The 13,235-nt window shown below is 41.9% G+C and overlaps 1 protein-coding gene across 1 annotated transcript in view; it reads left to right on the forward strand.

The window, feature by feature from the left end:
• Window positions 1-12,855, forward strand: part of LOC109382533 (exostosin-1) — a 276,712-nt gene extending 263,857 nt beyond the window's left edge. The window contains exons 8-11 of the mRNA XM_019642095.1: window positions 1,266-1,355; window positions 6,904-7,064; window positions 9,238-9,409; window positions 12,304-12,855. Of these exons, the coding sequence (XP_019497640.1) occupies window positions 1,266-1,355; window positions 6,904-7,064; window positions 9,238-9,409; window positions 12,304-12,489 (609 nt within the window). The 3' untranslated portion in view covers window positions 12,490-12,855. The remainder of the gene's footprint in view (window positions 1-1,265; window positions 1,356-6,903; window positions 7,065-9,237; window positions 9,410-12,303) is intronic.
• The last annotated feature ends 380 nt before the right edge of the window (window positions 12,856-13,235 follow it).

Raw genomic sequence — 13,235 nt, forward strand, 5'->3', positions numbered from 1 at the left:
CCCCAATTCACTTTTGAGGTCCTTTTCAAACCTGACACAGGTAGGGCACAGTGGCTGAGTGTTCTGTAAAATCACACCATCTGGGGTGAAATGCTGGTGGGGTCCACCTGGAGCGAGACTCTTCACGCTTCTGTGCCTTAGTTTGCTCACCTGTAAAACGGGGCTGTTATAAATATGAAATGAGATGAACTACATAAAGAACTTGAAACATTGGCACATTGTAAATGTTTAAAACTTGTTAGTTATTCCTATGATGTCATCATTCTTACAGTTATTCTGTGGTATATTCAGCACAAAGGTTTAAGCTGTGTCTGTCACAGAGAAGTCTCTCCAGCCTTAATTTTGCAACTGATCCTCTTGGCCCCAAAGCTCCTAGCCCCCACACACATGACTTTTCCTGGAATTGCCCAAACTTTATTCATATACTACCTTCACAAGTTTCCTAAATTCGTGGGCCGCATGTGATAGTGTTTATTTAATAATTTTCTTTAAATCAGCTTATTTTACATTTTAATGAAATTATTTTTAAGTAACTTGACTACTACCTTTTATTGCTATAGCAACTAATATGTACGAAAAGTTCGCGAACTTTCCACCATGGAAGTGCACAGTGGAACGTTCATGATCTTAATTGTCAGACCTCATATGTGTGTCCATTTTTTTCTAGCCTGTGCTAAAAGAAATAAATAGTAAAATTTTTCAGTGTTTGTCTGCACACCTCCAAAAGTGGCCTGGCCTTCTGGTGGAATCAGTGCTCCATGCTTCCACCCCTTTCTGGCCTCCGAGTGCTGGCTCCCTGCTCTGTGACTTTGCATCTACTGAGAGCTCTGTCTGTTGTGCCTCATTTCGCTCTATACCTGGTGCGTTCCTCTCCATCAGGGTCCTGTTTTAATGTCCTTTTTTCTGTGAGGCCTTCATCTGCTCATCCACTGTTCTCTTTGCAGTTTTCATATCAGGCTAGGACTGACCATCTGCGTCGTGCTGCCTGTGCAGACTACACGCTCCTGCAAGACAGGGAAGGTCTTCTTTACCATTGTACTCCCTCTGACTCGCAAGGTGTCCGTACACAGTAGGTGCCCCATATCGTGGGACCAGTGAGTCTGCACTGATGAGAAATGGAAGTCTTCACTGTTGAGGGGTGACATGGTGATAGGACATTCTCTCTGAAGGCTGAGGATGGGGAACTGGTCCTGAAAACAAAGACTGAAAATTTACCTCTCTTTTCCCTAATTCCTTCCCTCCTGCCTTTTTCCACTTTCTCCCAGGTTATGAGCAGCCGCTTTCTGCCCTATGACAACATCGTCACAGACGCAGTGCTCAGCCTGGATGAGGACACCGTGCTTTCGACGACGGAGGTAAGCACCCACAGCTGAGGAGCGGGCAGCGGGCTCTGTGGGCAGTTACCCCAAACCCTGAGGTGCCAGCGCTGCTTTTCCCAGCGCCTCGGCCAAATCAGAAACATTTTTGAAACTTCCTGCAGAATCCGTTTTAATCAACCCAGTTCCTCGAAGCACCTTGCCGCCACCTGGCAACCTGATGAGGGCATCTTTCCTTTTGTTTTCTCTGCTAATTGGCTCCTCATTTGCATGGATGTACCTCACCTCTCTCTTCCTGCCTGCCCTCATTTTTTTTTTTTTTAAATTTAAAACAGCACAGCTGCTGGCAGGTATGCAGGAGAACCAAGGGGAGGTGGTGGTGGTGGGGGGGGCACCTGTTTAGCATTATCTTGAAAACACACTGTCCAGAGCAAACAGTCCCACCCTTCCCCAATTATTCTCATGCCCGTGTGGGTGTGTGTTGGCTCTCTTAGGGAACACTATTCTGGGTTCTAAAGGCAGCTTTTCTGTCTTGGTTGAAAGTGCTCATTTTCTTGCATGCACCCACACAAGAGCAAACGGTTTCACTTTAAGCCTGAGATGGAGATCCCTGCTATTGGAGACTTTCAGATATTTGTGCCAAAAAAAAAAAAAAAAGATTGCACCGAGAATGTGTGAGGAGGAGAGAAGAGGAAAGAGAGATATGGTAGAAAAACCAATTTTTACAACTCGAATGAGTATTGATCTCTGAAACCTTACTTTAAACCATAGAGGGGACCAAAGACAGTTCTATAAAGATGGAGTATATCAGAAATAAATTATTTATGGTAGCCGCTAAAAAGCATGGAATGACTCATATCTTCCCTCTCCCTTTCTTTTTTCCTTTTTAGTCATAAAATCATTTTCCTTTCAATGTAAACATGGGCACTTCCCAGCATGCACTGGGAAGACGGCATCCTGGATGCCAGTCTATTTCTAATGACCTGCTGCGCACATAGCCAGGACACGTGTCAACCTAGGCTACCAGTCGCAGTGTCTCTTTCTTGAAATTCCATGGATGCTTCCAATATCCATCAAATAGAGATGAACAAACACTACATGCCAGGGCAGCCTCAGTAACCCCAGGGCAAACCATGCTGGGCCTCCCCTTGATAAAATGCTTTCTATGTAGCCAAAGCTCTGTAAATACTTGGTGAATGAATGATTGGAGAGGTGCACGCTGAGGGGATTAAAGTGTGAACACACAGCCAATTGTGTCATGTGTAAGTTGGCAGGAGGAAGAGGTGGGTAGGGGGCGGAAGAGAAGACATGCTTAGTGTTCAAAGGGAAAGACAGCTATGGAATACAGGGTATAGGACACCCAGCTTGCATTTTTCTGCTGCTTCCTGCAAGAGAAGCTGGCATCCCAGAAGCGCATTCATTCAACAAGTATTTATTGAGGGATTTCTTTGTTCTGGTCTCCATGCCAGGTGCTTTGATTACACAGTTCCTGCCTGTAGCCATCAGAGTCTTGGCAGCAAACAGAAATCTAATCAGGTGGTTTCAATGAAGGGCTTTAGGATAGTTTAGAAAAGTGGGTGGGGTGAAAGGACCCCCCAAGAGACAGTGAGGCACCTGGAGAGGAGCAAGAACAAGAAGCAGCTCCCATCCCCAGGCCTGAAGGAGCCAGGGAAGGAAATAGTGTTTCCAGAGGCCCCAAGAGATAGACCTAGCGAGAAGAGACTGCCCTATAGAGGGACGTGGCAAGTGCCAGGAGTCTGGTGCCAAAGTTGGGAAGGAGGAGGGAAGAAATACCTTGACCTTTCTCTGTCCTACCTCCATCGTCCTGCTGGAGGACCCCATTGACCTAACCCCATCAGCCACCAGCCAGCAAGGAAGACCAGGTTATGCCATCCCTAGGGTTTCATCATCTCGGGGTGCAGAGCATGTCAAGAAGAGGTGAGAGTGGATCTCAGAGGGCGCACACAGGAGAAGCATCCAATTGCCAGGGTGGAACATATGGTCAAGACAGCTACAGGATATCTCTAAATCATTACCCCATTTCCCGAAGTATCGACCCATCATCTCACATCTTCTCCTGGGCACAAGGCAATTAATCTCACTCTAGGATTTGTTTTTCCCTGTCCCGTGGTGATATTTCCATGTGCTAGTGAGTTTCTTTTCAAAGAATAGCAATTCCAGCCACTCAGTACACCCTGGGAAGAACATGTGTTGTATGTGAAGTAATTAGAAGTCAACTGTGGGTTGAAAATGATACGTAAACTCAAGGAGGCTGGCAGTCTGGTTTACTGCTGCTTGCGGATCGGGAGAGGGGCTGGATTGCCTAAACTGGTCCAGGATGAGGAATTCTCCTTTCTCTTTTTTTTAGGTGAATAAATTTTGGTTCATTTTATTTCCTCTCAGGATTCTTAGCTTGTTAAATGTCCCTCTGTAGTATTCAGGAGAGATTTTTAAACAGCCTCCTTTCAAGGGTATTAGATGTAGTTGGTTTCTGGTTATTTACATTTATCTGGGTTGCTGCAAATTCTCCAAAGAAACCAGATGTTGGTTTTTTAGGAGGAAAGGCAGCGGGCTGACCTTTGCCTCCTTTGATATGTTAATGATCTCCGGGACGAACTATCACAAGCATCACAGTTGCATCTGAATTTACTTTTGAATTCCTTTGAAATGACTTGAATGGGCTTGGAGATAGTAAGAAAAATTCATGTGATGAAAACACCCATCAGGTTCTCTAGTAGTTGCCAGTGCACATGTTTCCTTTACAAAGAATCATGGAAAACCCCAGTGAGTGCTGATGGCCAGGCTGATTCCTTGACGGGCTGCGTAATAGACTGTCCCATCAGTGGGCACCATTAGTATTGAACATCAGTGACGCTGTGCCGGTTCTTACAACCTGATTTCACTTTTTCACTTTTCTTGCATGTACTGTCCACTCCCCTATCTGTATTTATTTATTTATTTTTTAAGCTGAGCCATCCTGCCACCTGTTGGCAGCTCAGCGGCTGCTCAGCTCAGGCCGGGAATCGAATCACTGTTGCTCAGAGCTCAAACTCTTGAGCGAGCTCTTAACCAACTGAGCCACTCGGCCAGCCCTTCCCCTGCTATCTTTTAACTGTGGTGCCCCCTGCCCCACCAAACTTCTTGAATATATGCCCCACCACCCTACTTTCTTTCCCCTGGATGATATATTTGGGGGAACAAACTATATTGTGAAGGCTTTCTTATCTTGAGGTAGGACACCAAACTAGATTTTCATCAAATTTTAAATTTAGGGCTGTTGACAAAAGTGGTGACTTGTAACTAAGCCCAAAGAAGTTACTGATAGAAGGACCCTTACAGGTCCTGCAGGCTTGTGTTTCCCAAAAGATGGTTTGTGCACATTGAATGGTTTGACGTGGTTCGTGGCAAGCATGTATTTCATTTTAACAATTACATAGTCACTTTAATGTTTGTTAGAAAATCATACAGCCAGCAATCAAACCTAGGATCTCACTGATATAATTACTTACCTAGGATGAGGCAAGTGAAAAAACTTTTTTAAAGAGTAGGCAGTTTCAAGAAAAAGATGAAATAAGTCATTGAATGTGTGGTATGGGAATGTGGCAAGCGGGGGAGGCTGATGTTATGCATATGATGAAGGCTTGAGGAATACTGATCTAGGCTTATTTGCTTTGTCTTTTAATTGAGGTAAAACTCACATAACATAACACTTACCCTTTTACAGTATATAATTCACTGTCATTTAGTACGTTCTCGGTGTTGTGCAATCATTACCTCTATCTTATCCTAAAACATTTTTTGTCCCCTATAAAGGAAAGCTCATACCCATCAATCAGTGACTCTAGCCTTAGGAACCACCGATCTGTTTTCTGCCTCTATGGTTTTGCATATTCTAGACTTTCATGTAAATGGAATCGTACAATATGTGGCCTTCTGTGTGTGGCTTCTGTCACTCAGCATAATGTTCCAGGGTTTGTGCATGTTGTCGCATGCATCAGTACCTCATTCCTTTTTATGGCTGAGTAATATTCCATTGTGTGGCCATACCATATTTGGTTTATGTAGTCATCATTTGATGGAATTGGAGTTGCTGCCACCTGTTGACTGTTGTAAACAGGTATTTGCTCTGCCTTTAAACGTCTGAGAGGGCAGGAGCTGGACTTGCCATCATCACTCAGTCCCCCAGGTACCATCGCAGTGCTGAGACTTTAAATATTGGTGGAACAAATGAAATTTCCATTTTCTGGGCTTATCAAGGAAAGGTAGGGCAGAGGTAGTAAGGTGAATGTATAACCTGTATGAAAGATTGATTGCTTTCAACGCTGTAGCAGCAGAGCTAAAAGAGAGGCTATGGAGCCATACACATCAACTCCGAAACCAGGTGCCCTGGGCCCAGACCTAGGCTCTGCCACTTACTAGCTCAGCCAAATTATTTGAACCTCCATATACCTTAGCTTCCCTCTCTGTAAATGTGAGAATATAAAATTACCTCTTCACAGAATTATTGTGAGGATTTAGTAAGTTAAAATGTGTAAGTCCCTAATAACCATTATAATAACAATTATGAGCATTACACAATTGTTTGCTATTACTATTTTTATGTTCACTTTCTGTATATTATCATGCATCAAATAATCATAGGAAGTCAGAAGTGAGCTTTTGAAAACAGACTGCTAATTATAAATGTTAGTTTATAGCAGGTTCAGAAGTACCTGCTTTGGGCTATTATAAGCACTGCAAAGTAAGTCATTTAGCTGCATTTCCTTTAAACTCATCCTGTGGCTTTGCTTGGCCTTGTCCCTACTTGGTCTTACTGCTTTTTCACTGTGGATGCTTTTACTAGATTTCCTTTGCACTGTGCATCTTCAAGCCTGTGAGGCCTGAATTACTGTCTCTTTATGATGTTTCCTCTGTGTTCCTGTTGGAACTTGGTTGCTTTTTTAAACATCTTTTCTCTTGCTCTAAGAGGATGCTTTTTTTTTTTTTTTTTAGTTTCAGGTGTACCAAACAATGCAATAGTTATCCTTTTCACCCCTCACAAAATGACAACCCCCCTTCCCCTACCACTGCCCCCCCCAATATCATATATATCTATTACAATTCCATTCACTAAGAGGATGCTTTTATTTTAGTCATTTGGCTTTGCTGTGTGCTGGTAATGATATATGCTGTATATTCATACTCTGGATGTAGATAGGAAACTTCTCATTTATAAAACAGATGTGTTTGTGCCTCACATAAATCAGGGGTCTCCTGCACCTTTGGGGGTGGGAAAGCAGCTGCTGATTGACTTGTTTTTTAAGCATAAACAGACTGGATTTCTGAAGGACAGCTCAGCACAAATTTTTTTTTCCTTCTTTCATTTCTGCACTAATCTGAAGTTTCTGTAACAAAAAACATTAAAATGTGCATAATTATGGGGCAGAATGTCAAGCAGTCAGTTTACTAATTTGCTGATGAATACAAGGAACCAGTGTTTCTCAACAGCCGTGGGATTTCACGTTCTGAATTAGCAGGGGGAAGGTAATGTTTTGTTGACATTGGTTAACACTGTTGATTGCTTGTTTGGCTTGTGTTCTGCCTGCAGGTGGATTTTGCCTTCACAGTGTGGCAGAGCTTCCCCGAGAGGATTGTGGGGTACCCTGCGCGCAGCCATTTTTGGGATAACTCTAAGGAGCGGTGGGGGTACACGTCCAAGTGGACGAATGACTACTCCATGGTGTTGACAGGAGCTGCTATTTACCACAAGTGAGGACTTGACACATCTCGCACGTTTGGATTTTTATATAGCTCTTCATATTAGTTTCTGGCTGCTGCATAAATAGGAAACTTGGGCCAAATCTTGTTAACAACATGAATGGAAAATTAATTTGCATCCCTCTTCGAGTTTTGTGGATGTGGCCAGCATGTGTCTTTGAAACCAGTAAAACCTCTTGACTTATTGCAGTTCCAGAAATTGTGGCCGAGTAACATCTTCCATACGTCTGAAGTGTGAAGGCATACGCAAGGTGTATTGAGTAACTGGCTATTTAGAATAACAACAACAAAAGTAATTACTTAATTGAGCATCCCCCAGACACTGCTTGGGATTCACCATTGAGTAAAATAGGAAAAAAAAAAATGCACTATGAAGGTCTTATATTCTAATAGGGGGAACACAATATACATAATAATTCTATACTATGTTAAGATGAGAAGTTATACAGGAAGAGAGCAACATGTAGAGCAGGTAGTGCCAAGGAGAAGGGGCAGATGAGGGGGTAGCCAGGGCGACCCTCATGGAGCAAGTGAGACTTGAGCAGATTCTTGAAGGAGGAGAGGAAGTCAGCCAAGAGAATGTCTCTAGGAAGTGTTACAGCATAGGAAACAGATGGAATCTATGCTCCAAGGCAGAACATTGGAGGAATATCAAGAAGACCAATGTGACTAGAGTCGGGCAAGAGGAAAGCAGGTGAGAGAGAGAGAGGTCATGGGAGCCCAGATGCAGGACCTTTCTGTCCATCATGAGAACTTGACTTTCCTCTAAGTGACATGGGGTTTGAGCAGAGCAATCTTAATTATGTTTTGGGTGCCCACTCTGGAGGCTGTATTGAGGATAGACTCTAAAGGGCCAAGGTAGAAACAGGGAGACCTTTTGGGAGGTGACTGATGTTATCTAGATAAGAGATGGTGGAACCTGGGACCAGGAAGTGAGCAGTGGAGGTGGTAAGTAGTGATCAGATTGGGGCATATTATGAAGCTACTCCAGCGTGATGTCCTGACAGATTGGATATAGAGTTGGGTGACTCTTAAGTTTTTTGACTTGAAGATCTAGAAGGATAGAATATTCATCAACAGATAGAGAGAGAAAGCTGTAGATGGAATAAGTATTAGAGGAAATGCAGTTCAGTCTTGGGGATGGTAAGATATCCAAAAGGGTATGTTGAAAAGGTCGGGTGGAGAGATAAAAATGTGGGAGTTATTTGCATATATTGGTCTTTAAAGTGAGGGACTCAGGTAAGGTTGCAATATTAGTGAGTACAGATGGTTAATGTTCCTGACTCAATCATTAGTGAAATCCCTGCTGTTCTGCCTTAGTAAGCTGAACTCAACAATCTTAACCTAGTGTTTTTTAGTAAAAAATAAAGAATCTTGCGTATTAGGGATAGAATTGGAAGTGCACGAGGTATAAACATTTAGGCTGACTGAATCTTTTATCTCAAGAGTCCACTTCTTGAAAGTTCATTGTTCCTGATCTTCCTGCCACTTCCCCTAAGTGAATCTGATTCACTTCAATGATTATTTTTCTATAAATATATGCTATATGTCCCTCCAAAACAAAATCGGGTGAAAAATCATTCAAGAAAATTGTGGGTTCTCCATAATGATTGACCATCAGATTAACTAGGGTTTTGCTCTAACAGCATTGAAATATATGGTTTATGGGCCACAAAAGTCGAACCCTGTATTGTCAACTCAGTCGAACTCAGAGTTATGGGATGGTATTGAATATAGTTCTGATTACACCAATAATTAAAATTGTAAAGCAGCTTATAGTGGTATATAGATTATGTATAAGTAACTTCTCTTGCCATCTAAGTATTCTGTTTCTTACCAACCAGACTGATATTAAAGTTAGGTTGGTCAAGCAATATCTGCATCAGTGCGTGTCTCTGTACCTCAGTTCCTTATCTGTAAAATGAGGATAATAATTGTACCTGCATCATAGGTTCCTCATAAGAATCAGATGAGGCAATTGTTGTAAAGCACTTTAGAACATTATCTGGCATGTAGTCAGTACCATAGAAGTGATAGCTATCATCATTCGTCATCCATGATATGTTTAGGGATTCAAAGAATGGGTATGGGTTTTTGGCCAAAGAAGACCACATGTCCTCATATAATGATGCCCCCCTGGGAAATCTCTCTTTGGTTTGTACAGATATTATCACTACCTGTACACTCATTATCTGCCAGCCAGCCTGAAGAACATGGTGGACCAACTAGCCAACTGTGAGGACATTCTCATGAATTTCCTGGTGTCTGCTGTGACAAAGTTGCCTCCAATCAAAGTGACCCAGAAGAAGCAGTATAAGGAGACAATGATGGGACAGGTAAGAGAAGGAGAACTCTCCTCCCTTGCTTTGTTTGCTGGTAGTACCACCAGAAGAAATGAGGACTCACGGTTCCTCTAGGAAGAATAATGAGGAGATATCGGAAAAAAAGGGAGTGTATGGTTGGCACATGGATAATTGGGAAGGCATAAGTCAAGGGTATCTTTATGTCAAGAACATAAAAGCTTTTATATGACCCTACAAGGTGGCATGAGAAAGCCATAGCTTCTCCAGAGTTAAAGACCTACAAAGAATTTAGGTAAACTTATCAGTGGTGCTTCATTTAATGAATAGCTAATAATACTTTCAACACAGTCCTCTGGTGATTGCTGTTGAGTTGGATGAGCACCGGTGGCAGACCAGGAGTCACAATACTTGATTTTCAGTTCTAGAACCAGCATTTATAAGCTGTAGGCAACTCAGTTGACTCATCTGTAAAATGGAAATGGTGAAATCTACTTTACAGGGATGAGATAGCATGTAGGAAAGATTTTTTTTTTTTTAAGTCAAGTGTTGCATTGAGTCATAAAAGTTTAGTACTAAAGATACTTGCAAGAAAATAGAATCCAACTTTCTCTTTTTACAAGTAAGAAAACTAGGACCCAGAGAATTTAAGTATATTGCTACAAGTCGCCCAATATTAGAGACATAACTGGAAGTTGCATCCCAGGCTCTGTTCTCTCTACTGCTGTCCTTCCACACCCCAGGGTGCTGTGTCAGGATGACCTGGATATGCTGAAGCTGATGTTCCCTTATTCAACCCGGACAGAGCCCAGTACTATAATTAAGACATCAAATATCTTAAGTATGAGTAAGACCATTTAGATCTACCCAAGTTAAAGCTTGGAGCATCATCCAACAGGATTTGAGTCAATCTGAAAGGACATGTTTTAACATGGCTATATCAGTTCAATTGTTTAGGGTTTTCTATGTTCTAATAGTTATTGAAAAATCACGTACAAAATCTAGCTTTTGCAAAGGAAAACTAGCCAGGCCTCTTCATAGCACAATTGATGGTTTTTCATTCACTAAATTTAGTAAGAGCAATAAATTTGCAGGGTGTTAAGTTTATAAAATTTAGTCATTCAGTAGTTATTGAACATGTACAGGTTATCAGACACTGTTCTAGGTACTGGTTATGACAAAGTAACTGTCCTTAGCGAAGAGGCTAGTGGAAAATTCTAGTTCTCTCTAAATACTAAAGGAACAGGCAAGAGGATTTGCACGAATTTTTAGTCTTAAAGGTTGAAAGATGTATTGAGTGTCTACTATGTGCCCAGGCATTTTCACATAGATTCTCTCATTTAAGGACACAGCATTCCTTTAATATTGTTTCTCAGAGAGTTCTATGAACTTCCCTAAAGTTATATACTAATTAGGAGTAGAATTCTAATAACACATGATTTCTTAGAGATTGGTTTTATGTTCTTCTCATCGATTTGCCTAATTCTACCAAACTAATATTTCTAATAATTTTACACATCTTTTAGGACAAATCTACATTTGGCTTTAGGTCCAAATAGATGCACCTTGTTAGATATATACTGTATTTGGCCCACTTTTCCCATCATACACATATGTTTATTGGATGTTTGTATGACTGGTAAAGTAAATTAATATCATGCCAACGATTGGACTTTTATTACACTGGAAAGGCCCCTTCTCTAATATGTTGGTTGACCCCAAATAAATGTGAAACTCTAGAGACAAAAAAGATACTTGAATGATTCAATAGATTTTTTTTTCATTTTTAAGAGAGAATAAAAATGGACTGTCTGCTCTGATAGAAACTCAAATGGTTAGCTTAATTTGATACTTTCTCTGATTTACCAAGCAGTTCTCCTAGTAGAAATGGTAAAAGAATGGCGCCTGAGATCCGTCTCTTTCTAGCCTTAAATAACTAATTTTAACTTCCCTGAACCTACTTCCTCATCTACACAGTGGGAATGTTATTACCTGAGTAGATAACTTGACGAGATTGTTGTGGGGCTCAAATGAAGCTTCATGAAAACACTCTACAAATCGTATTTTGTTTATTTTTCTGCCGCTCAGAGGTAACTTGACATTTGTCTTTACCTCCAGTGGTTACTTTCAAGCATGTAGACACTTGAGGTTTTAAAGTGACTCTGGGTGATTCTCACAGTAAAGTGTCCCTTCCCGTGAAAGTATTTTCTAACAATGCATGAGGATTCAAGCACATTGACTACAAACACACATTCACGTGTATCAGCAAACAGATGTCTAATGACACACAGGAGTTTGTGTTGTTTCTCCGTAATTGGGCAGCCTACTCTTTCCTTGTTTTATACGAACACGGTTTCAAAGATATTATGCTTAGCTTGTCTACTTAAATTTCAGCACTCACGTCATGTGAGGCTTTCATTTACATCAGTGTCAGTCATTTATGTGGTCTACAAATATGTAACCAACCTTAGGGGCAACTCAGAGAGCTGAAGAGGTAGTAGTCATCTTTTCTCCTTATCCGGAATTAACCAAGTAAACAAGAAGGTTTTAGACAACTATCGTTGAAACCACAGACACATTGTGCGTCATAGTATTTGATCCCAAGTGCAAAGAGAAGTTTTATATTTTTTGACCATAGTAGTTGAGGTACCATTGGTAAGTCACTGAGCAGAGAATTGGATCTTTGTTTGTGTGTGTGTTCAGCATTGAGGATGGTAGCGAATCTTGTGCAAACCTTCTGGTGAGGGTGAAAACCAGGATCAGTGCTTGAATTTTCACCAGGCACAAGGATAGCGGGCAGGGGGCTTGGTGGCCAGGCCAGACCCTGAGCTCTGCTGCATGCCCGTGACCCTCACTTGATGTCTGCCGTGCCTCCGTCTCACCTTGCACTTGGCTCATGGTCTCCCGTGTTTTTCTCCTTTTCCTTGTAGACTTCCCGGGCCTCCCGCTGGGCTGACCCCGACCACTTTGCCCAGCGACAGAGCTGCATGAATACTTTTGCCAGCTGGTTTGGCTATATGCCGCTGATCCACTCTCAGATGAGGCTCGACCCTGTCCTCTTTAAAGACCAGGTCTCTATCCTGAGGAAGAAATACCGAGACATTGAACGACTTTGAGGAACCCCGGCCGAGTGGGGGAGGGGAAGCGAGAAGGGCCAGGGGTCAAGCTGCTCTCTCTTCCCAGTGCAGATCCACTCAGCCGCTGAGCCAGATTGTGCCAAGTATCCAAATAAACTTATATGAACAGAATGACAAAAAAAAATAAAATTAAAAAAAAGGCCGATGGGGACTCGACTCCTGGCTCCTGGGACTGCACCGGACTGCTCCGAACTCACCTCAACTGGCTTCTATATCCCAAGACTAGGTTGTGTACAGTTTAATTATGGAACATTAAATAATTATTTTTGAAATGATTGCTATGCAGGTTTAAACTTTTTTAATGATCAAAACTATTAAAAACCAGAGTTCTTTCTTTAATCAAAATTGTGTTGGTTGTGACTATTTCAAAGCTGCTAGTCCTCTTCCCATAAACATCACTGCCGCTGGTCATGAGAGGGCTTCCCGCAGTTCACAAAAGCTCAGACCTCATGGAAAACACAGTGAGTCACGCTATCCAGTGTCAAGAAATAACTGTGCATAAGTTAAGACAAGCTCGCTATTCAACTTGGCCAGGGCAGATTGTTTTCCAGTTTGAATTTGCAGATCCACTTGAACTTGTATCTCTAAAATGTCGCTGCATGAGAGAAAGTATTATGACTTCCAGGTAGACAGTTCTAACTGAAAACTTTGAGATATGTAAGTATGATAATCTTTTTCCTTGGAGGGAGGGTGGGGGGAGCTCATACCAAGAAAACACTAGCATT

The sequence above is a fragment of the Hipposideros armiger genome, unplaced genomic scaffold (assembly GCF_001890085.2).
Source record: "Hipposideros armiger isolate ML-2016 unplaced genomic scaffold, ASM189008v1 scaffold_65, whole genome shotgun sequence".
NCBI classification, from domain to species: domain Eukaryota; kingdom Metazoa; phylum Chordata; class Mammalia; order Chiroptera; family Hipposideridae; genus Hipposideros; species Hipposideros armiger.